This window comes from Ptychodera flava, chromosome 11, assembly GCF_041260155.1.
Source record: "Ptychodera flava strain L36383 chromosome 11, AS_Pfla_20210202, whole genome shotgun sequence".
Classification (NCBI taxonomy): Eukaryota; Metazoa; Hemichordata; class Enteropneusta; family Ptychoderidae; genus Ptychodera; species Ptychodera flava.
In genome coordinates, this window is record NC_091938.1 from 13,598,993 (window position 1) to 13,624,895 (window position 25,903).

Here is a 25,903-nt window from a genome sequence, read left to right on the forward strand (position 1 = left end):
TATTTTGACAAATGTTGCCAGGCCAGTTTGCTACAAAGATGGCTGAGTGATTCTTCAAGTGTTTTAATTGAACTTTTCATCAGAAACATGAGAATCAATGTGTATATTTCAAATTTTTAACCAATAGAAAGTGACTGTGAAAAGGTCACGTCACGAGGGAAAACGTATCGATTTCCAGTTCTGCTCTTTGGCCTGATAAGCAGATGGCGATACAGTGTTAGTGTGGCGATGGTTTGAAATGATCTCATTTGAAAAGGAGTACTTCTCCTTGAGGCGGAGATATTGAATTACAGTGTTTAGTGAAGAGCAGTACCAATTGTCACTGTTTTTGTTCAGAGCCAAGATCAACTTAGAAACACTTCACACCATCCAAGTATCGATTGCTGGTAAATTTCGTACCATGTCATCGAGAAATCGGCAGCTGTGATTTGGTCAAATAAACGTTTTCAATTTTATGTCAATTTTCAGTGGCATTTCTGGCCCATGGCAGTGATTAGACTCCTGAATGTGAACTTTCAGCAAATAACATTTTTTTTTCATGCTTTCAATTGATGACTATTGAAAAAGTCAGGTTTCCAGCTAAAAGCCCAATGAAAAGCAAGATTTACCACACATGTATTCTAAGGTACAATAAATCAACCCCTTGCACTCCCAAGGTGTAACTTTACAATGACCAGACTATAGGCAAATATTAGTTGAATGGTATGTTGTATTTTTGGTGCAGATGCAAATCTGAACTAGTCTACAATTTCCCATTGGATTTTGTATGTCATCTGTCTAACACCCACTAAACAACTACGTGAATGTAGACATTTTATCTTGTAACAATCAATATTACACTTTTGGTAACTGTAGTGTGTTAAGTGTTACGAAGTAAGTGTGTTGAGATCATTAGAGACATTCAACAAACTTCAGCTTGGTAAAAAGGATTAGTTAAGTTACTTATTTGTTTTATCTATTGGTTTAATTCTTTTTGTTGTGTGTTTGGTGTTTTTGGAATCCCTTTCATTGGCACTTGCCATCCGAATTTCTACAGTTTGATTTGGACCCATTCAATGTTACGTTTGAAGTTGAGGCACCAAAAGTAACGTTCTTTCTCGGTGCGGACTGTACGTAACATTGTGCATTTATTGCTCACTTCATGATATGAATATCATAAACCAATGAAAAAATACAGTACTCGACTCACAGTTATAGATGAAACCTGGCATTCGATTGGACCATGATGTAAACAAAACAACTTGCAGAATCATACATAGGATTTGTATATTTCTCTTGGCCTGTTTGTCCAATTGTAGTCATTTTGACTGCTATCTCCAGCATACATTTTCCACAGTTTCCACACAACACAGCAGTTATCAGAGCACATTGTTTTAATTCAGAGTACTATTAATTTAAACCCACGGAAAGCGTACAGCTGCTTACTGTAATAATATACCACAAGCAATATTTTTTTCGTCATAATTTCCACAAGCCGTACGATGCAGTAATCGCGACATGCCCTTTGAAGTCGTACCAGCCAGCGAGTCACTGTTCAATTCTTGTGACTGCTTCCTGATTGAAAATCACCTCGCATTGTCACATGGAGACAGATAAACCCATCATTCTGCGTTTTTTATATTAAAGCTGAGAGTAATTGAGATGAGAAACGCCATTTAATATTCCACTAATGGGATCACTTTGTATGCGCACAGCTGTCATCTCAGTTTTAATGTTTTCACGCTGCGCAGATAAAAACTTTCACTGTGCTGCCATATTTTATCCCCAATAATATTTCTTTTTCCTCTGTGCAATATTGTATGACATCACATTAGTTTATCAATGATGTACAGCATGGTTTGATCCCTAAGCGACACCAAATCAACCAGTGGATCTGCGCATTGTCCTGACAACGTGACAAATAATCCTGCTCATTGTGGAAACAACAATCTCTCTAACTGCCGGTGGACAATCAGTCAATACGAGTTTCATTTCTATTTATCAAACAGCAGCAGCCCTTGGGAGGTCATTGGCGTATTTTAACTAAAGCCCTTTAGTTTCCTTTGTACAGGTTGGAACGAATTCATAACTACTGGAACAAATATATAATTTAATTCCCCCTGGTGAATTCTCTTTCAGTCGTTCAAAACCTTCACTCATTTTTTTTCATTTTAGTCATTCTGCCCTGCATCTATACAGGCTTGTATGAGCGTTATTCAAGAAACTTCTCCCAAGATCACATCAGGCAGAAGCAAGCTACATTGTTTTGAATGAAAATTGTATTTATAGTGTATTTCAATTGTTACCAAACCATCACGACTGGAAGTTGCTCATCAAGTGAATGTCATTATGATAATCACATGCAATGTGCAGGTACACACACGACCCATCTTGTCAGATCCTATTTTAGTTCATCTATACCTTGTACACCAAAAGACCAGAAGAATTACCATCATCCGTATTGTGAATTATCTGAAGTAATATTTTCTTTGTTTGATCATTACACAAGGCACAATACCAAGTTTCAATGAATGACGGTATCAGTATCCCAGACGGATGAGTCATACTATATTTACATGTTCAGCAGGGTGATATTTTTCCTGTTTTATATCTGGACTGTTCCCATCTGATTCTGATTGTTTCTCCACACATGGATGAGACCACAACATTATATTGTAGTCATGTAAACTCTCTTGCTGTAAAGAGATGTAAGGCTTGTGTACCGTACTGTGCATCATAATTTTGGTCCTCTTTCTATAAAATTATTTTTTGAAAATGTACATACATAACTTGTACATACTACATTCTACTCCTGTCAATGTTTACATGTATTAATTTAACGTCAAGCATTAGACGTATATTTTAGGCATGTTAGGCATTATCACTTGTGTTCAGAAGTACATGTACAATGGGTGGGGAGTGGGGGTGAGAGGGGGCTACTGTGACCAGACATGCTGTTACTGGCACAGTAATTGCAGGCAGAGTATCTTTAGAACAAGCAAAATATTCCTACTGAAAATGATGATGCGAAAACAGTTAAATTCCTCTGGGACACCATTATACATTGTTCATGTTGGGAAAAAAGCCTGATTAATCGAATTTAGTCAAAGTGGAATTACAAGTCGTGATGACACTAATTGTGTATGATCAATAGAGAGACATGATCAAACAAGAATTAAGCCGGCCTTTTAAATGAGTGCTCATCTATACATGTATCTGTACTGTGTCATGTCAGAATTAACCGTAATCATGTCAGAGACTATCATTTCCCCATCTGCCGAGTCAGTGAAAAAGCAGTATTGAGCCAATTCTATACATATTTTCACCTACTTCAGGCTTGGTATGCTACCCCAGCAGGTTTAGTCAGTAAATTTATCAAATTTATAGTATCTATTATAAGGTTTTCAGGGTCCTTCAAATGTTTAAGTTTTTCAAATCCACCTGTTATGCCTCACTAATGTAACCAACTGGACTTGAGGGTGGCAGCTAGTAGATGAACTTGGCATGCTTAGGGTCACAGGTCAAAGCATGTGCAAGTAAATTTAGTGAGCATTTTGTTGAAAATTAATGCCAGGAGACATTTTGGCTAGATGCATATAGTGTTCATTGTACATCATCACCTAGTGTTTATTTTGGAAGACTTTCTTACAAAGTCTGTGAAATTCAGTGACTGAGTTCAAATTTATTTGTTAGACTGCAGTCATCAGCTTACAGTCACGACACGTATTGGTTGCTTTTGAGCATTGAAGCATTACTCGGAAAATTGGATAATTTGAAGAAGTTCACAAGAATCATTTCTTTAATACCTGTGCATGTTGTATACACAGTATCCTTTACCCGTGGTGTTCGATACAAAGGGTGCACACACACACACACACACACACACACACACACACACACACACACACACACACACTCTGTACAAGAAATTGATCTGTAACGTAAATTTTACAGTGTTCATGTTTTAATGCACTCCTTGAAAATTCAAGTTCAAAGAAAACTTTGTCCACCTCCATTATCAAGAAAATGAGGCGGGATTTTACAATGCAAAAATTCTAATCAGAGATGTGCATATATCAGTAACTCAGATTTACTGATATTTGAAATTATAATGATGGATATTCTCAGCATGATCTCATAAGAAATGAATTAATTTTTAATTTGCAACAAAATGAGACTAACAATGAAACTTTCTTTGATGCCCTAAAGATAGTCATCATTTTTCCAACGCATATTCTACCGCTAAAGCAAAAAAATGATAAATTTGTTCTTGTGCAAACACTTGCACTCCACAGTCCACCAGAATGCTCATTAAGCAGATGTGACATGAAATTCACTTAAAGATTACATTACAAAATGAAATTTACTGTGCTGTACTGTATCTTATTTATCGCTTTGTTTTAATTTGAATTCCAGTGGGGTTACCTGCATGGAGCAATTACGGAGTCATTCTGTGTCGAAGCTATACTTTGCTATTGTGTGCGATCCATGTCAATGATAGACATTGGGTTATTTTGGTTCATTAAACAAAATGGAGTGATTGTCGTGTTTTGAACATCTGGTTTCACTGAGTATAATGTCATCGGATAGTTTAAATCTTGATGTAGAAGTTCTTGCTCTTCATTGAAAGTCTGTCTCTGTTTTCTGTGACTAATACCATCATGGGTTGAACAGTTCAACATGCAAAACGGTGTTCAATCAAATAGCTTACATGTATATATATGTATTTTAATTGTGCAAACAAAATGTCTGTACATACATGTATACTGAGCACAGTAACTGTTATGGATTTTGTTTGCCACCAAATAATACCTTTTCAGATCATGAATTTACAAACCATGTTTAACTTAATCATGCTTGAGATAAGTGTCAAATTATATCTCTATACATGTACATGTACCAATACGATATACAGTACCATACTGTAAGCTGAGGTTTGCTGTTTGTAAATTTTTAAAAAGCTACTAATTTAGCCATCCCAATACAAGAAGTTTTATGTTGTTGTTTGTCCATTCTGCAGGTAAGCAAGGTTCAACACATATTGTATCCCATTTATTTCAGCATTCAAAAAAGGTCTCATCATTTTAAATGTAGCCTACTTCTTGAACTATTCAAAATCGTTTGAAAAAGTGCAAATGTGTCACTTTCAAGAGGAAACAGTACTTAGCGTGGCCATATTAATTAATACGTGTAGTATCCATGATAATAAATCTCTCCATGACAAAAACTTGAGATGAAAGAACAGAAGTTTTGTTCCTAAAAGTTTTGAGTGGTATAAATGATACGCTACAAGCGTACTGCACACGGTTTCATTCCCATTTCATCAATCCCCATAAAAAATTGACATGATTTTGAACACTAATTACGGTAATGAATGTTCCTGGTAAAAAATAGAAATGTAGAGTTCCACTCAAGGGAATTCCAAACCACTGCTTTCTCCTCGTAATTTCCAAAGCATGGCATTCAAAGGTCTGCCTTCCACAACAGGGATCATTAATTAATAAACTAAGGGATCCATTTTTTTTTCAAACGACTCCCATCGGCTACTCCCTAGGCAAATGCTGATTAATAGTACATAGGGTATCGGCGTCCTGGAAAACAAACACTGCATTAGAGCAATGTAACATTGATAAGCTTTGCATCAATAATGCATTGACTTGGAAATGCAAAAGTACTACTGGGAAATTGAAGGAAACTATAAATGTAAGATTTAATACACAAAACTGGTATGATTAAACATGTAATTGCGTACAGGCATCCAGGATAGCCGTTTCTGCTGTAACAGTCATGTTTGGTAGTACCACAGGGTGTGGTAATAACCATAATTAATAAAAAGAAAGAAATTAATATTGTAGCAAGCTTCTGAATGTACGGTATGTGTTCAAATGCACTTATAAATTCCCATAGAGTGATCATGTGCAATTTAACATTATTGCTAATAGATTGCAATTTTAATGGAAATTGATTTGGAAATAACGTATATTCTTCTGTGTGCATAATTTAACATTTATGAAATTATTTTTCTGTCAAGTAATATTAATGAGCTCAACAGCGATACAGCTTCAACTCAAATTTTGATCATGATTGTTGGACTGATACCGAACAGCTAGCAGCTATTGCAGATTGCCAACAATAAACAGCCAGCTGTGCCGAAGATGAAAGACTTGTCAAATCCATAGTGCGTGGATGTCGTATCCATAGTACGCAGTGCAGGGATTTTGTCCTAAGTCTGTTTATACTTGATTTTAATGATGTGTGAATAGATTTACACATAGATTTTCACTTGCAGGACATGGAAATCAATACATATATGGAACTTTCAAAAACCCATGACCAAGATGCGATGCTGTGTATATTTTGTGCCTATTTGGGAATTGTCGTTCAGTAAAGCCTGCTAAAACTGACAGATAATTGCCCCTTGTCACTTTTCCACAATTTCACACCATTACATTCTGGTGTTGTCACCATGTGATACAACAACACCCATGTTATCTATTTTAGACAGAGTTCCCACCTCTTTGACAATACTATTTTATGGCAAATTAAACATCAACATTGATTGTACCGTAACTGTATGTATATTTTGTGCATTTTGAGTTCATGAAAAGTAAAAATAATTAAATAATGGTAATATATTCATGTGTGTATGTTGTGAAAAAACAATACAATGTACTGACATCCATCATCACTATTGTTGCTGAGATAAGGCGAATTTATAATGTCATTTTATTTTGATGAGCAGATTATAAAATAATACATCGATCATCAATATTTTAATTATAGTATGGTGCTCCACACATTGATAATATTTATCAGAAATAAATGATTTAGAAAATGATATTATGTAGAATGGTATTTGAGATAGTGGATTTTTTTAAAGAAGCCTTGTAAATGGCTGGCATTAGTTTTGAAAATGAAGGCATTACAAAAAATGTACTGGTAGGGAAAGAAAAAAAAATTGTCGTTTGTCAAGTTTTTTCCAAAAACTACAAGGCAGCAACGAAATCTGCCACTAGTTACATTGCTACTGATAACATGGAGTCTAGATTTTACAAATTGTCTACCATAATATTCCGGTATACATATACAGTCCAGGCAGTGTTGACAGAACAAATACTGAACATTTCATGTACTCTCAAATAAAAGCCAAAAAACTAAAAATATTGACAACAAAAATGCCCCAAAAGTAAACACAATTAAAAAATTGTGGTAGACTATCAATTTAAAAAAAAATCTGAATTTGCTAGAAGTGGCAATTCTGAGGAACAATTTATTTATTATTCCTGGCCTAGAAACATATAATCTGGTATAATACCAGCATTTCTGAGAATATCACAAGTGTTTGCAATGAATGAAATTTTACAGCTAAACATATACACCTACATGTATGAATTGTGTTTGTATTGGAGTGAAATTACTGGTACTCCAGTCCTGTACGGTATGTTGCCATGAAATTTGGCTACCTTTCATTTGGCTTGATACATCATGCCACATCAGTCAATTGGTAACAGGTGTTCTCAAAACTCCTTCCTGAATAATTTTACCCAGAAGTTTAACTCAGGAGTGACCCGGTACATTGCGAACTTGTAAGGAAATTCTTTTCGCTGCTTACTGTAATTTTTCATTGCAAAAACAATTTACAGTTTGTGAAATCAGCTCAACATTGAGGACTGTACAATATATACTGATGTGTACTTTTAACTAGGTCATATTGACAACTATCATTGCCACACTCAATTATTTGAATGTCAAAACTCAGCGATTTGTCATGCTCTTTGTGTGTTCTAAAGAAAAAAAGCAGAAGTATAATGTGGAACAGGTTTCAATCATGTACATGTAAGGTTATTTTTGACTTTTTTGCTGTAAAAGCTTTCCACAGGCTGTGACTGACAGAAATGATAATATATTGTGCTCCAAATCAGGTCATTTTGCTCATTTTATTTCAGATGTCTGATCCTTATATTTTCATTTCCTTTCTGTAATATTTCAAATCAAAATTATGTCAAAAAATATGTATACAGTCATCGTGTATTCATTGCAGGGATGTTTAATAAGCATATAATCACCAATAGCAGTTCACCCTAAGGTAGAGTGCAGCTCAAGAACCTAATTCAGACTCGCTAATTTTTACATTTTCTACTTTCTGATCTGCTATTGTACTGTTTGTGTTTTAGTTAATTTTAAAGCTCATAGAGAATAAACCATCTTACTTTTCTGAACATCAAAAATTTGAGATTTTCACGTAGAGTTGACACAGGAATAGTAAACATTCTAAATGTCAAATATTGGTAAGTGTTGGGTATAAATTTGTTTCTGTAGTATCAAAATTTGCATGATGACCACATATCTGTTATTATTGAGTTTAATCATAGACAGTTTATGGTTTAAAGTTTCCTTGGGTAAAGTTTAAGCAAAAGTTTAGTCTTTCACTTTCAAGGTGCATACTGCTTTAAAGTCACAAATGAAATTATTAAAATCTGTCTGCAGAAAGTCACTGAAAATAACAAGCAGTCATTGGTGAGGACACTCAGAAAAGTTGACCGTCCAAGCAAAATATTAACCCTTTGAGTGCCAAAGTCAGTTCTTGTTGTCTTTATAAAATGTACCCCAGTCAAACTTTTTCAGATTTTTGCCAAAATTTTGATGAAAAACTTTAGCCAATGAAATGTGATGTCCATTTAGTCCAAAATTATCAAAATAAATTACAGAAAAATTCAGAAAAATTGGTAAAATGTTGCACTAAAATTTCGGTGGGAAGTGCCTTGTTAATATTGACCCCCTCTGTGCCTGATGTACCTTGTCTTTGATCTCAGCTAACCAAACCTGGAAATTATTTCCACCTGTCCATTGGGCAGGCAACTGTAAAATTTGACAACAAATTAACCCGCCCCAGGCAGTCATTATTTCCTAATCCACCTGCAGTACCAAACATGAAAACACTTTTATTTTAAGTGTGGATTAATGTGCTGTACCAGTCCTCTTTCTTTGTGACCTAAAGCTTAGATGAAAGCATACTGTACATATTCTGAAAAATTTAACTTCCATGAAAAGTTCATAAAAGAATTCTATTCTAATGTTTATTTGTTGAATATCAGCAATTAGTACAAAATCGTTAGCTGTTTGATTATATTCTACTGAGTAGTTGGAAAAGGGCATTGTGATCCACATTGACAAGTGAAACTGGTATGAAGTGAAAGAAATGATTTGTATTAGCGAGTGATAGAGTGAAGCTTTTATACGTGGTGGAAGAATTGATACGCAAGCTGCAAACGTGATATTGCCATCGTGCTTTGGTGATTATAAGCAGCAGTTTCAAGGCTGAGGATTTTTATCGACATCATCTCGTAACATATCGATTGACTTGATAAAACTACAGGGAAAACAAAGGACTAACACCATTTAAACTGTCAATGTCATCGAGAGCTAATGTGAAAAACTGGGATGACGATAAACGACAGTGTATTTGAATGATCAGCACTCTTGAAGGATGTATATAATCTTTAACCCTTTGAGCGCCAAAGTCAATTTTTGTTTAACTATATCAAAATATACACCAGTCAATTTTTTCCTAAGTTTTGCTAAAATATTGATAAAAATCTGAAGCCAATTAAATTTGATGTTCGTTTGGTCCAAAATTGTCAAAAAATTACAGAAAAATTCACAAAATTGGTAAAATGTTGCACACTATAATTTTGGTGGGAAAATTGCCGCACTCAAAAGGTTAATACTGGTTGAAGTAATAGGAAATGTTGTGTTTGCAGTCATAATATATATCACTTTTTGTTGTTGATCGTTTATTTCTACGTTGAGTTTTCTCATTAATTTTTGTATACATGTACATGCAGGCCTTTTTCATGAACAAGGTTATCTTGTACATGAATCTATTCACAATTAATAAAAAAGCTTCAGCTGTGTTGCGATAGTAATGTACATGTAGTTCACAGTGACCTAAATTGCTGGTTACAAATACCTGTGTCTTATGAAAGTACATTTTACTGATGTTTTATCGGTGTCATGTGTTTATGACTTCACAGTGATGACTTTGATGTTCGTAAAACAGCACATATCAAGTTTTTCATTAAAATTATGAATCGACCACCCAATCAAGTCAACATCCCTGTTTCATGATTGAATACTCCATGTTCATCAGTGAATTTAGTAAAAGTACGTAGGGGTGTGTACGTACATGTTGTATACACGCTGGGAAGAAGTAGCGTTAATGTCCTAGTTTTGTCTAAATCATGAAATGTGTCCTTTCAGATAATATAAATACTAGAACCTTTCAGATAATTTGAATATATGCAAATTTAGACTTTCAGAGGAGCAGACAAATGTTCAAATGTTATCATGAAATTATAATATCTCTTTGTCATGTTTTCATCTGCCTTTAATACTTACTGGCTGAACTTTGCCGTAGTGTTGCTGTCAATTTTCTGTTTCTAAGGGGAAAAAAAGCATAATTCACAAGAAGCCGGAAAGATTTCACATGAAAAAATAATCACAGCCACTGGAACAGGCATATATGTCGAATTCAGTGTAAAACAGTTGTTCTTTTATGATTTTACTCTGAATATAATCGCTGCGGATCAAGTAAGTTGTAAAAATGTGTCTTAACTTATCAGGGAAGGTGATTGGGTCTTAAATTGCTGGTACATAATTTGTCAGAGGTGCCTGTAATAGGTTTGAGTGATTCAGGTGAATGTGGCGATCATCTCACTCATCAAATCCTAGATAATCTAGTGGACTAGAATTAAGGTGAGTGTTCTGGTGTGTGGTGTGCGGATGTATGTCACTGTGATTTATTGGCCTCACATCAATGTAGCCTTATACTTAGAAAAGACTTGTTTCATTGAAAAACTACAAAATGTAGGTCAGCGCGCTCTCTGAGAATGGATGCAACTCAGAGTGGCAGGTATTTATTGCTGGTGTGAATATAGGATACTGCTTATGTGCTTTCAGCATGCACTGGTATCCTCTCTGAGAGCAAATGCATTTCGCAATTAGTATATCAAAAGATGGATGCCAAGGTGACATCAATGGTTATACAGCTGACTTGCTGTGGTCTTATTTTTTCTTTGTCAAATGATTGCACGAATCATAATTACACCAACAGCAAAGCAGCTAATTGCAGTGAAAGCACACAGACCTATATGAACACTTGGTTTCCCCATACCTGATTACCTGAAAGTTTACTCCCTGTAAGCCAGTCAAGTCCCTTTACCATTTCATGAATAATCTTAGGCATAGTACTATACTACTGCAGTGACTGCGTGAATAACAATGTAAAAAAAGAATTAGTCTTAATTATGAAGTGTAGGAATTGTCATAATTAGTTCTGAAGGTCAAAAATATGCCATATTGGTCAATATATCTGGAGTCATAGTGATCCATCATGTTGAAAAAAAAAATTGTAGAAGTATGTTGTATCACAGAAACTGCATTTCTCACCTTGAAAATGTTCAATATTTAATATAGTTTACACATACCGGTAACAGCAATCAGTTACGGAGTGAAAGGATCTCTTTGGCTGTACAGTCATGAACCAGTTTTGTATTTTAAAATTTGAATTTGTCATACATGTAGTGGTGATTTTTGCAGAATGGGAATTATGATGGCAAACATTTTTAATTTCAAAGTTGCCTACACAATGAGAGATTTTGTATGAGGAGCATGGGGCTAGCTGGCCAAGACAATTAGACTGATTTGTCAGGAATTCTCACTTCAAAATTACAGAGCTTTGGCAAAAGACTTCAAAGGAAAACTTTGACAAAATGATTTGCCCAATGGAAATTATTAATTCAAGAATCGTATCACATGACAGTTTCTGTTCAAAGATAATGAAACGTGTTTGCTTTCTGACAATTTTGAGATATTGATGGGGACAGTTTAATGGCTTTCCTCATGGTTGAAATCATCCGGCCCCTATGTTTTATTCAAACCCCATCAGCAATGGATGACAGGCGAATATGAAAAATGGTTTGGAATAAGAGACATCTGTGTTAGATGAAATCCATGGGGAATATATCAACAATGGAAATGGATTCCGATTCAGTCTGAGAATTCTGACCGTTAGTAATTAGTTTTGTTCAGAGTAGATTACAATGTACCCTCAATATTTAAAAGCCAAACTACAAAGAGAAAAAAAGACAGGGCAATTTAAGTTATGACTAATCCGACGTGGAATAGAACAGAATTCTTTACAGCGTCAAAGTCATCAATTCTATACAGAGTTACTATGCATGTATGTGTATAGGGCCAGTTAATGTTCAAATAGAATTTGTAAAGGTATTAAAATCTAGGTACAGTTCACGGCCATTGTGTGTGTACATTTACATTGAATCATTTTGTGGAGTATCACAGCGACCGTTAAGTGCGCACACATCAAAGATTTATTAACTGCCAATCCACTCGACATCCTAAAAAGAGTGGCTAAAAGCCTTTGAAATATCCATCGCTGCGCAGCTGATCGTTTATGCTAGGGCTGTATTGCTCTCAGGGTGCCTTCCACAGTCATAAATATTCATAGACAATCTGCAATAAAAGTTGGTAGGTAAAGTCACGTCTTTGACAGCAGCGGCTTAGTAAATGGGCCATCTCATTTTCTCAATAGTCTATGATGTGTCACCAACTCACAAGGGGACGGCAGCGTTTTTGTCTTCAGTATACAAAATTGAAATAAGCCATTGTGAAGTTTAAGTTCCCTGAGAAGAGATTTTTACCTAATGCCAGGTACATTACGTTATATATGTAGATCTGTCAGTCTACCAGGAAGTACATGTAGTTTGGAGGTGGCAAGCTTGAAACTTGTCAAGATAAATGACTGTTTTATCATTACCTACAGTGAAATAAACAATCTCAAATCATACTGGCCGTCAACCAATTATTATGCTCTTCAAAGTAGTTTTGAAGCTGTTTTCATGTGGCATAACAGATTAAACTGGTGTCGTTGAGAAACATGCTTGTCATGTACAACTAAGTTTCACTTCTCTGAAATAAATATAAACTAATATATCAGACTTGTATGTGAAAAGGTAAACTTCACACAGATACTTTTAGTACAAATTTTACCCTCCACTGAAGAAAAATGATATTTATGCAGTGCCTCAGGATTAATAAATTCAGAATTTCCATGTGCATCTGTCATTTTATTGAATTCAGAATTCCATATCTAAATATTTCAGATTAAAATTTTTACGATGTTTCCTTCTTACTCTGTTTGTAAATGTCAGAGTCAGTACTTTAATCTGTCTGTTATGTGTACCGTGTGTTTATATACTTTGAAACATTAATTGTCAGACTTTTATTTCTACAATCATGATGGCCTTTTCAATCAGTGTACACAAAATATCTAAAAGATGTTGACAGATGGTAAAGTTCTTGTTGTGTTCTCAGGCCATAGGAACTTTCATAGCTCATACTTCCATGCCTCAATTTTGTCCATGTGTCTACAGTATAGATATCTTTTTATAGGAAATGGTCCTCTTTGCATAAATTTACTCATTCCTGTATCAAAAATACAGAATACTGTATCATTCCCACTTAGGAAACTGAACAGGTTCAATTGCAAATAATTTGTGTAAATATTTAAAGATTGCATAAGGGTACCTCCAGATTCTTCATATTAACATTAAAAACATACATATAATGTAAGGCATCACTGCACGATATCCGTAAAATTTGAAGAGTAGAGGAACATCTGTATCCCTGATTTCCTTCGGCAAAGTCTCTGTGTTGATGAGTGCCCTCTATAGTGTGATTGTGAAGTGTCTTTGTTTTCATTCATATCGACAAGAACATTCATTTCCGTGATCACAATCTGCACATTGCAAGTGGGAAAAGAATTACCTTTTCTTGGTTGAAAAAATAATGACTTGCCTAACAGTTTTAATGCCATTATTGTTTCAAGTAAACTTCTTGTGCATAGGCATATTTTTCCTCCCAGAACCAATTCCAGTGACTTTACCATTGTGTTTTTTGTCTCTTTCAAACACCCATACAGCATCTCCAGTCTCTGCAAACATGGAAGAAAGCACGGAGGAGGATCCAGAGATGAACTCCAATGAGGAAGAAGATGCTGACAGTACTTGTATTGCAACACCACAGAAGAAAACTCGTAATGTCGTCACCGGGCGTGGAATCACTCTAGGAATGCTGCTTTCCGATGGAATAATAGAGGCTGGAAACGGATGTCTGTCCATGGATTACCTGGTCAGTCAACTGAACAAATTATCAAACTAATTATTTAAACTGTAGAAAGAGGACATCACGAGTTCTGTATGGTGCCAGTTATTGCTGTGCCATTTTTTGAGGTGTAAATAGTACAGGATTCAGATACAGTCTCCAACCTTAACCCTTTTCCTGCCAGACAGTATCACTTCCCCAACAGCCAACTCAGTGCAAAGCTGTATTGCGCCAAAACCATATGTATTTCTACCCATTAGGCTTGGTCTGTTCCAACAGCTTTAGTCCATAAAAATCATGTTTACCGCATCTGTGATTTCAGGGGCCGTCAAATGTTCAATTTTTTGTTAGAAAGCACCAAATGGGACATATTATGCTCCTCTACTTTTAATGAACTTGCCCTGATGGTGAAATATGAACTTGGCAGGAAAAGGGTTAATATACAGTTATGCCATAGTCTCAAAGGGCTATGCTCAACCAAAATTTTGTAAATGGTTGCAAGCATTAAGAATTAGACTTACAGGAACAATGAAACAGTTTGATAGGATAAGACTTTGGGATAGTTATAGTACAGAAAAATGCATTGAAGTCATAGTTACAGACACACATTCGTGATAGGTTAAACTACATTATGTGCATTAGACAGTTGACAATGAAATATTGAACACTGTGATTTGTCAAGGTACATTGCAAAACAGAGTCAGGTTTTAAAAAGAAAGTGAACCCATCTTTTTCTCTCCTGTACTTGTATCTCCAACAGTGACAATGTACCTGAATTGCTAAAAGATATATGGTCATCTGGAAATTTACATATTCCTTTTTTTTCTTCATTCTCAGGGTAAAAAGTTTTATGGAGATCTGTTGCCCGATGGTAAAATCCGATGGCAGGAGACAAAACAAATATTCAACTCACCTAGTGCCTGGGCTATTTATTGTAAAAAAGTTGTCAATCCTGCCAAGAAGTCTGGCTGTGGATGGGCTTCGGTGAGTTCTTTACAAAAAATATTGCTGGATTATGGTTGTCTAAAATAGCTTTCTTCCGAAATATAATATAGTTATAGAAGTACAACGAACAGCAAAATCAATACCTAATTTACTGATGGTTCTGTATGAATATTTCATTTGTGTAACCACCTTTGTCAAGTTTCTTAACAAAAAATTTCAAAAGTAGGTGATTTCTGTCAGATTTCTTTCATTGATAAGTACCTTCAACAAGTAAGAATTGCTACGTGTTTGGGTTTTATATCAATTCCAAATGTTACTGTCCATGAGGATAATGGTTTCTGAACAGTTGGTGGTGTTGCCACTGCAATCACTGCAGTAGGAAATAACAGTCTTTTTCCAGACGGCATCACTAAATGGACACTTTCAAATGGTCTTCCATTTTGGTGAAAATAACTGATTGATTAAAGGTATTCTGTGACTAAATAAACAAAGTAAAATCAGTCTTAATAGTTGGTGGTATACATGTATGTGTTTTTCTAGGTGAAGTACAAAGGTAAAAAGTTGGACCAGTTTAAGTCAACATGGTTCCGGAAACAGCACCCAGAACTGGATTTCCAATTGCCATCACCAGGGGTAAGAAATTTTTCCAGTATGTTGCCTTGCACAGGAAATTCATGGATGATCAAATCCATGTCATCATGAAAAAAATGAAAAAGGAGGAATGATGTTAACTTTGTAAATGTTTATCAGGGATTTGCTGCCAAGCATGGTTGAAATTTCAACTTCTGACTTCATTCAAGGAAATGTGAGATTACTTATAAGATATATCATAATTATTTAGCTAAAACTCTGTATCTTTCACATCAAAGGAGCTATCTGTATTTCAGTGAGGTAGTTATTACCACATTATACGAATGCCGTCAATGCATCCCAGAAATGCCAGCTTTTCATTCATGATATTCTGTACCAGGGTATTAGAAATAAAGGCTTTCTCACCTCTATAGTGTTTGCGTTCCAATTCTGATATGCCAGTAGGCCAATCCAAGAATAAAGTGTCACATTCTGGCTACCGTAGTGTTCCATGGAAAACAGACACTGAAAATGTCATGTCACAGCAGTACAAACAAAAATGCATACACTGAAGAAAACACATAATTCCATGTACATCTATGCACTTTGTACGCGTTGTATTTGGTTCATTTGAATTCCAGGTTTCACCTATTGGCATCATTTATCACACACACTTTCACCCCAGTTCCATGCATAGAAATCCAACCAGTCTATTTGAAAGAACAAAGCTAACCAAAAGTGTGCTGGTGAATAAGTCCAACAGCATATCATTCAATTCACAAGTCCTTTGATCTCAAGACTTGTCATTCCAACCCTCTACCCCCATTTTGTAGTGAACAGGCCCAGTTTTTACACAGGGCACAATAGGGTTAGACCAAATTTTTGTTATGCAATTGTTATGCAATGGGTGAAATTACTATGGGTGTGCCTATAGTCATGTGTAAAACACTCCAAAAGTGAAGCAAACTTTTTTCTATTTATTTTCAAATCATCCCACGTGAACATCAGACGCCATCAAGTCTCACGAGCAGCCCCGTCGTTGAAGAGGACTCAAAACAGGAACAATGCAATACAGAGGACAGGGAAAACAAGGAGAACAAAAATCATTACGAGAACGATGTCAGACAAATTGACCAACAAAAATCGCCAAAGCAGGAGCAACAACAACAACAACAACAACAACAGCAACAACCTCAGAGGTCGCCCCGACAGGAGCAACCGCAGAAATCACCGAGACATGAACAGTACGCCAGGTCGCCGAGGCTCGAACACCAACACATGGTGCAGCAGCACCAAAAGTCACCCGTCAGACGTGAAAATGGGACTGCGCAACACATAGGAGTTGAACGCGAAATGAAAATCATGAAAAAGCAGAGAGGGAGACCAAAGAAAAACTCATCGGCTTCCAACAATACACCATCAGAAAGTGGTACAAGGGGAAGGAAAAGGTAAAATTATAATTCTAAGATTAAGGTGGTTGGAAAGGCTAGAGCTAGAGCGTCAGTTATAAATTTCAACACAACTATTAAAATAAAAAAGTAGTCAACATTCTCTGTGGAATAAAAAAAACTAGACATTTGGGCACAAAGGCATTGCAGAGTTACAGCCTGTTAAAACTTCTGAAAAACTGACCAAATAAGAAGAAGTTGGGGAGTCCTTAGTGTATTAACTATGGTAGAGGTCCCCTAGCTTTTAATAAAATGTTTGAAAAGGGAAAGTCATTATTTGCTGTTTTTCAGGAAAGTTTGACAAGGCGGTGCTGGCATTCAGAGTGAGTGACTGCTATTGTAAATGCATTTTTAGATTCTTTGAGTGTCAAAGAGGTGTCAAAAGTGAGATTAACCAAAAAAACTGCTCTATGGCTTCAAAAGAGGGGTGCAAATATGGCTTGTTTTCAACATTTTTGACAGAATAACAGTTTTCCTACATAATTGTATACCAATTTAATCCAACTTTAAAATGAGATATGGACATGGAATTTTTACAGCCTATTATCAAGGTTACAGATAAGATTTGTACGGCACAATTTTGCTGTATTTGAAGTACTTTTTGAATAATCACATTTTGAAATTTGAAAGAATTTGTAATAATTTTTTGATATATAAACCCATGTAAAATCATAAAAACAAATTTTATTTACACATCCTGCCGTACAAATCTAGCAATAAATAGTGTCAACATATTTATAACTAATTTGGTAATATTAATACTATCCAATTATTATTAAATTCAAATATGTAAAAAAAATATGAAAAATTAAATTTGAATATTTACTGGTGTCATATTTCAAAATCATGGCTGCAAATATACAATTTTTATATTCTTTGGAGAAAATATTAACTAAGGGAGTTATCCTGAAAATTTGAACTAAATATCTTGATTCTAACACTTGAAACTTGACATTAACTCTGAGAAAAGAATTGGTGCAAAAATAGCCTTTCCAACCACCTTAAACCAGGTAACTAGCTCTTGATAAAATTTTCTCTTTCAGTCAGAAATCTACCTCCAAGTACATGTGCAGATGATGCTGAACTCACAAAGAATAGTAAACAAGTTCTGAGAAGTTCTGAATAATAAAACCCGCTACCTAATTTTAAATTGTATGTTTATGTATGGTCTATCAACATGCATGAGTATATGATCCATTTCATTCTGTGTTTGTCATGGCAATGTGAAATTGTAATTGATGTGAGAAGTGCCTGAAAATACTCAATGAAAAATGGATCAAGTCACTCAATGACATACATAAGATATTTCAATTGACAGCAATACCTCAAGGCACTAAATGAAAAATAGATATTTCCATTGTCAGCAATACCTCAAGGCACTCAATGAAAAACAGATATTGCCACTGACAGTGCTATCTCTCAGCACTGAATAAAGCAGATGATACCAGTAATTGTATTGTTGCAAGGTACATGTATGCAATCACTGAAAAAATGTATGTAATGTCATTGACAATAATACCTTTGTGGATTTGATGAAATGTGGTATCTTTGTCAGCAATACCTCAAGGCACAAAGTTGAAAACAGATAAACTTTGACAAATCAAACCTAAAGATATCTCTGTAATTCTTTTCACAGGAAATTGATGGAAGACATCATATCAAAAGGTAATGCTTTATCATTGTGTGGTCTTACGTCTTTGCTCGTTTCTTTTGCATTGCATTCAATAGAAAAATTCTAATATGTAACAAAACCTGGATATAGTTGTCACGTTGGTTACATGGCAAAGTATACATGTACCTTGTTAATTTTGATAATTGTTGCTGTACAAGAATCTGTCACTTAACTCGCTCTAGCCCAGAATGTCCTCAGTGCTTGTTGTAACCAATAGTAGCACCTATGGCATATTCATTCATATTTTTTAGGGTCTGTGATTCATTCAAATATTTTTCACTGAGCTTTACACTTCCCAGAATGCCCCATGGTCTCAGTGACATCATCAAACCAATACATCATGTTTTCAGTATTTCTAATTCTTTGTATTTATTTTTTTCCAAGGCTTACATCAAAATCCGTCAAGGCATCTACTAAAATCTGAAAACAGAGACAGGACCATTGTCAATTATACGTCACTTGAAAAAAGGACTCCCGAATGGTCAGTTCAATTGTTGATTATTTGTATTTACATTCAGCATTAATCACATCGATGTCTAACACTCAAAAACTTCCTTGGTGATATTTGAAATTACTCAAGCAGTGTTTGCACTTTAGTTAATGTTTAGTAAAACTTTACATCACTGCCATGTTCAAAAGTTTTGCCGTTCTTGATTATCAAAATTGCTGATATTGATTTTCTTACTTGCTTATATGATAATGACGTTCAAATTTCATCTTGCCAGCACCAGAAATACCGGATGAGATAAATAATTTCAACACTGAATTTGTTCCAATAGGGTCAGTTTTTGAGTCAGTAGGTTTGGTTCAGGTACTTTTAGTTCTGTGAATGAAGACATGGATGTTCCTAACTTGAAATTATCTTCACATTCACATGTTAGCAGGGATCCAAACACGCTGGTAAAATGTGCCGAATTCTCATCGTTTGGAACCACCCAGCCTTTCACTGTTACCGTAACAACCAACTGCCTTATGCTCATGGTAAGTGTCAACAGCAGTAACTTGACTGAAACATTGAAAGTCTAACCGGCCATAAATTTACCATGATGTATAGATGTATAAAGTATGATCAATCGACCTGCAACCATTAGAGATCTTTGGGTCAGTATTATGTCATATTTGCCGAGATATTACTGATAGTGTGCAATATTTCACATATAAATCTCACCCTGATTCCTGATGTAAAGGTGCAAAGATTTTATAGTTTATAATGCATATAAACCAACAAGTGGTATTTCAAAGTTTGAGTTGTTCACATTTCATACTTTAGGAAGTCCTCTTTTTTCCCTACATTTTGCACAGGCTTCCCATAACACAGTTGTCTCATTTTTCTTGCTACGTTCAGGATTTTCACTGCCACCTGACTACAAGTGAAGTTGTTGGATATCTGGCTGGCTTGTGGGATCCAACGTCAAAGAGTGAGTAATTCTTGGGTGACCTTTAACCTGGTAACAAACATCCGTAACTTGCTGTTATCAGCATCTGGTCTGTACATAGGCTGTTGGTTTTCTTGACAGTTATGATCTTTGAATGGACTATGAGAAAAACCCTCTTGCCTAAAGCTCTCTTGCCAGAAGAGGTCACATTTTTACTGGCTCGTTCTGCACTTATGGCATGTACAAATGTTATTACAAGTGTTTCATCATATCCACTCTGTTCCGATCATCAGTGTCATGAATCCAGTACAGAGCAGGTGCAGTTTGAAGTGACACAACAGATATATGCCACAGGATATTTATGTTGCCTGTGGAAAGAGGAAAACTTTTGTTGGAATTAATGGATTATCAGTTGATTCAAGTCAATAAAGGCCAAGAAAACCTATATGGTACTTCTTTGTACGTGAAAATGTAACCTGTCCAGAGCGTTTTAATCTTGGTACATTTAAATATCTAGGAGCACAACAAGATCATAAGGAGCCCTACTATCATTTATTCAACAGTTGGTTTATAAATTAGCTAGAAAACACTTGTCTTGAAGCTTGGTGACAACATTATAAGTTTCCAACCACCTGTTGATTCATCACAAACACAAATTTTGCCCCAGGATAAGTCTGTGTTCAATCATTCTGGCAATTGCTGAAGGTAAAAATAATGAGAGGTAAATTCAGAGGCAGTAGCTGTGAGCATATAATTACATTTCAGTGGGGATTTGAATTAGCTTATATTGGCATTCAACATTGTTCAGAACTTCGTAGACACCTGTTGATTCATATGATGAAGTGTACATTTATGCTAACAGTATTGAATTCCATAGATTATACATTCTGGTTTGTCACAGGGACTTGGTATCTTTTCCCTTTTCTGTCAGTATTGATCAACCCTTACCAAAGAAAACAAAGGGGCATACCAAAATTAGGTGACGATAGGGGTAGATGAGGATAATTTATCCCGATGAACCAAATTGGAGGACAAAATGACCCCTGTTCAGTAACTTCTGCATTAAACACTCCTGGTGATTCTCGTCATTGTGTTTGAGGAAATAAAGTTTTTCTGTTGATTGACAACAGGCAGACAAATTGAGTGAATTGTCATGCAACTCAGTCCAGTTCAAATCATTTATCCTGCTACAGTTTGTAGATCCTGGAATTCAAATGGATAGTGCTACAAAAATGCACATTTGATACTGAAATGCACTTTACAATGTGTATTTATGCGTGCAGGATTTCCCTTTCATATCTCATATCCTTTGATTCTTCATTTGCCAGTCCTTGCCTATTTAGGCTTAATTAGACAGTACTATATTGAACAACCATTTCATAAGTGTTACAGCTCACTGTGAATAAACCAGGAACATCAACAGTTTAATATTTTGATGTCACCCTATAAATTCATTGTACTTCTCTTTATTAAACATCCTTACAACAAATGTTCCTTTATTTCCTGCAGGTTTGCAGATTCTGAAAGCCTTCCCATGCCGCTGTCGTCTTGGCGACAGAGAATCAGCCCTCATAGTGGAAGAGGAGGTATGTGTCCATTGCATACCAGTTTATTTTTCTTGGATCTCAGAGAAAATTAGGAATTACGGTTTTCTAGCTTATATTTTTGGTAATCATGTAGATTTGAAGGGAGGGTATTTCAGGTCCATTGTGGCTCTCACACCAACTTAAAAACTTAGTTTCTTTATTTGGCATCTCTGCCTCTTTCAAAAATTGAATTGTGTTCAGATACACTGCAATATGATTCCACCATAATTTTATTTCAGATCAGACAGAAAATGGAGAGTAACGGACTATCATTGGTGGGCTGGTATCACAGTCACCCTGCGTGTGAGCCACATCCTTCCATACGAGATTTAGAATGCCAGATGGACTATCAGATGAAATTGAAAAGTCTGGGATCGCTACAAAATCCATGTATAGGAGCCATCATAAGTAGGTTATCTGTTGTATTGTTTAAAAGCCTGTATAGTATTGTGTCTGTTTGCTGTTATTTTTGTTAACCCTTTGAGCGCCAAAGTCTATTTTTGTCCTCTACATAAAATAAACCCCTGTCAGTTTTTCTCAGGTTTTTGCCAAAATTTTGAGAAAAAACTAGCCAATGAAATGTGATGTCCATTTGGTCCAAAATTATCAAAAAATTACAGAAAATTTCATAAAAATTGATAAAATTTTGCACTAAAATTTTGGCAGGAGAAAATTACAGCGCTCAAAGGGTTAAAATTCCTTCAGTATTTATTGTTAAATGCACCCAGCTCATAATAAAGCTATGATCTTTGTAGTTAGCTTATTTATAACGATGAACTCATTCATCTTCTTGAATTGTATTTGAGTGTTATACTAGATACCGTATGGAAAAACCACTTTCATTTATTTAATAGTAATCATTATAAAAATGTGACCAAGACATTGTCCAATTCATCTGGTTTTGTAAATGGATCATACAATCTGTTTTTGTAACAAAACTTTACTCAAAAATTTTACTAAGCAGCCAGGGAACAGAGTTGATGTGCGCTATTTTACAGAAGGTAACAAAATGGGTAAGTTATGCCAAACTTAGGTTTTAGAGGTACTGAAAAACTCGCAGCATGCCAAAATATGGTCATAGTTTTCAGTGCCATTAAAACTGAGGATAACAAAGTAACTAGTTACAAATAATTATGTACTTTTCAGTTCTTATGATTCTGTCTGTCCCTTTCTCTGTAGCACCTTACAATCTTGGACAACCACAAAAAGAATCTACTCTCAGGGCATTCTGGGTAATGACACCTCAGGAGGTAAGTATGGGGTTGCGCATCATCCAGTAGTTCTTTTCATGTTAATCAGAATAATGTCACCAGTTACAGTATAAAAGTCAACTGGTACAAACTTTTAATACACACAAAATACTCTCTCAATGTACATTTTCTGTTTTTGAGCAGATGGGGAAATACCAACTTGATATGGTATATGTGTAATATTTTCATTATCATTTGATTATTGTAACTGATGGTTAAACGGAAAAAGTATTAATCTAAAAGCATAAGTCACTCCAAGTAAAAATTTGCATTTCTGTGGTGAATTTATTGAACAAGATGTATATAGATAGACTGTTGTAACAGTGTGTCAGTGAGTAGTCAGAGTACAGAGTGTATGTCAAAGTACACAACATCGGTAATTTATAATTCCGAGTTTGAATTTCTTTATTTTGCCCTATTGATGATTTATATCCAGAAATTAACTGCCTCTAATAATCTTCTTTTCATGATTTATTGCCTTACAGCACAAAAGTGGAATACCTATGCAAATAGAACTCAAAAACCAAGAGGACACATACCTTTCACAGGACATCCTCAATGAAATGGTAAATATTGGCTTCATTGAGTCATTCTTTGTTTTGCTATCCTAATCATTCATAAATCTTCACAATTTTTGTCTGTTTCTGAATTTAGCAATTTTGTTTATAGACACCTTTTGAAACTCTGTGTGTGTGTGTGTGTGTGTGTGTATTAATAGTATGGATTCTGAGAGATGGGTTTGTAAGCTTTTAAGAGCTAAGTGTTAAACTGTCTCTGTAAAGTATCGTTCCTGATTTTTATGTCTTTTTTTGTTCAAATTTCTACAGATACAGATAACTATACACATAGAATGGGAAGCTTTAGAGTCAGTTAGAGTCTGTGTGTCTGGCTATTTGTGTAGTAGTACATATTATTGAGTTGTGTTTAGTTGTAAGTATCCCTGCATAACAACAGTGTGAAATATTTCAGTTTTCAAATTTCGTTTCTTCCAGAAATGGCTTTCAGATTATTACAGAGGAAGTCCAGACATGATCATCTTTTCAGAAATTTGGCATCAGTCCAACACATTCCTGGACAAACTGAAGGTAATCTCAACTTGTATACCGAACTCATACATCACGTTTTCTGTTCAATTAAAGTTACCATCACTCTTTCAGGTGATAGTGATGAGGCCATTATGTATGTACATCTTCATTAGTATGTTGAAAATGCTAACAAAAATTAAAGCACACACATCCAGTTGTATCTTTAAACTCTACATTTCCTCTCTCAAAGCCAGGCTCGACAAAAAAGCTCAAATTTTATTCACAAGTTGAGTTAAGACAAGGACAATTAAAAGTTTTCTTTACATTCTGAAGACCATCCTTTCATCATGAATTTTGTAATTCGTATGTGTACACGGCGATTTCAACTCATTTCTGTGTGTTGTTTTCACGTTATCGCAGGGTTCTCTTGCCAAGAAGTTTCCCAAAGACCAGACGGATGGAAGACTGCTGGAGTTCATACACCAGCTACTGCTCTAAAAGAACATCAAAAAGACTAAAACAGTAAAGTTTATGTACATTGAAGGCTATACGTGAAATGTTCTGAGAATATGTGCTACAAGAGTACAATGTACTGAGTGTTGTTAAGATGTTCTGTCGAAAATTGTCATATTGACAAGATATTCTATCTGAATGTTTCAAATGAGAATTTGAAATATTACCAATAAAATATCCAATAAAAGAGTACATGAAACAAATGTCAATTGCAAATGAAAATGTCATGTAAGACAGAATGCCATTGGCTATAGCAAGTCATGATCATTAAATATTTCTTGATTCAGCCAATCAAAACGTAGAGCTCAAGACATGTCAAGGTAGCAGTTGTTTTTTTCTATGCACAGATGAAACTCACTTACAAGAGAGTTAACGTACGTTCACAACGTTTGTCAATTATCATTTTTCAAAAGAAAATATTTTTATTACAGTACGTTGACAAGTGCTTTTGGTTTTCTCCATTTGAGGTGTGATTCTTTGAACAATATCAATTCTCAGGAAATGTTCAATTACTGTCAATGTCACATTCATTACCCATATTGTAGAGATTGTCCTACATTTTGTTATTCTCGTAATGTCACCGTGAAGTTGCTTCCACTGAGTTCAGTGTATGAAAGATGCAAAAAGACATGCAGTTGCTAGGTGGTGCTCATCCTTAAAAAGGAACAAAGTCAGTTTTTTCTTGCAAATTTTACCTCCAGAAAAAATGAAATGTCATTTGTACATCAATCATATACATATAAATATGTTGATGAAGAAGAATATGAATGTTTTACCACTACCCTTGCAAGAGTTTTGGAATGTCTGCCAGCTGTTGGCATTTTGGCAGAGCAGTCAGCTAGCTCATTTGTATACAGCAAGTTTTAGCGTACACAACAAGTCAGCTCATCAGCATACACTGAGCATTTTAGTGAGCTTAATTGTGACCCACTGTTCTCCAGTTATACCAACATTTGCTAAGAGCTGGTAGGGATGACATAGGGGTCACACAGGGTCATGATGGTTCATTGATGTCATAAATAACCTATTAGGTGTTCTGATAGGTCAGTGCAATTGCTCAACTTCAAGAACAAATGAGTCTGTGAAGGAAGTCATAATTGTCTGGAATAATGATACAACTTACAAGTTTATGAACAAATTTTCAGTGTGACAGCCCAGGTCACTCATCCTTCAAAATGTGAGAAAATTCATCTCAGAATTCAGTTTCAATGTAATGCCCAGAACAGAATTTGTCAAACAAAGCAACTATCTGCATATACAAAGAGTCAATACACTCTGCATGTAGAGGATGGAAATCGCTCTCCTTGAATGAGACTGTAATTGTGGAATTATAAAAGTACAAGTGGGAGATTCTTGAT

General features: G+C 35.3%; 1 protein-coding gene across 2 annotated transcripts in view; it reads left to right on the top strand.

Moving 5' to 3' along the window:
• Positions 1-24,713, top strand: part of LOC139143548 (MPN domain-containing protein-like) — a 31,851-nt gene extending 7,138 nt beyond the window's left edge. Inside the window, exons 2-15 of one of the 2 annotated variants that reach the window (XM_070713977.1) lie at positions 13,979-14,187; positions 14,998-15,144; positions 15,646-15,738; positions 16,684-17,123; positions 18,760-18,788; positions 19,180-19,276; positions 19,677-19,776; positions 20,141-20,213; positions 21,681-21,757; positions 21,997-22,165; positions 22,937-23,007; positions 23,493-23,573; positions 24,000-24,092; positions 24,453-24,713. In XM_070713977.1, coding sequence (XP_070570078.1) covers positions 13,979-14,187; positions 14,998-15,144; positions 15,646-15,738; positions 16,684-17,123; positions 18,760-18,788; positions 19,180-19,276; positions 19,677-19,776; positions 20,141-20,213; positions 21,681-21,757; positions 21,997-22,165; positions 22,937-23,007; positions 23,493-23,573; positions 24,000-24,092; positions 24,453-24,530 — 1,757 coding nt within the window. In that variant the 3' untranslated portion in view covers positions 24,531-24,713. The remainder of the gene's footprint in view (positions 1-13,978; positions 14,188-14,997; positions 15,145-15,645; positions 15,739-16,683; positions 17,124-18,759; positions 18,789-19,179; positions 19,277-19,676; positions 19,777-20,140; positions 20,214-21,680; positions 21,758-21,996; positions 22,166-22,936; positions 23,008-23,492; positions 23,574-23,999; positions 24,093-24,452) is intronic. The other variant, XM_070713978.1, reaches the window with a different exon arrangement.
• Positions 24,714-25,903: the final 1,190 nt, after the last annotated feature.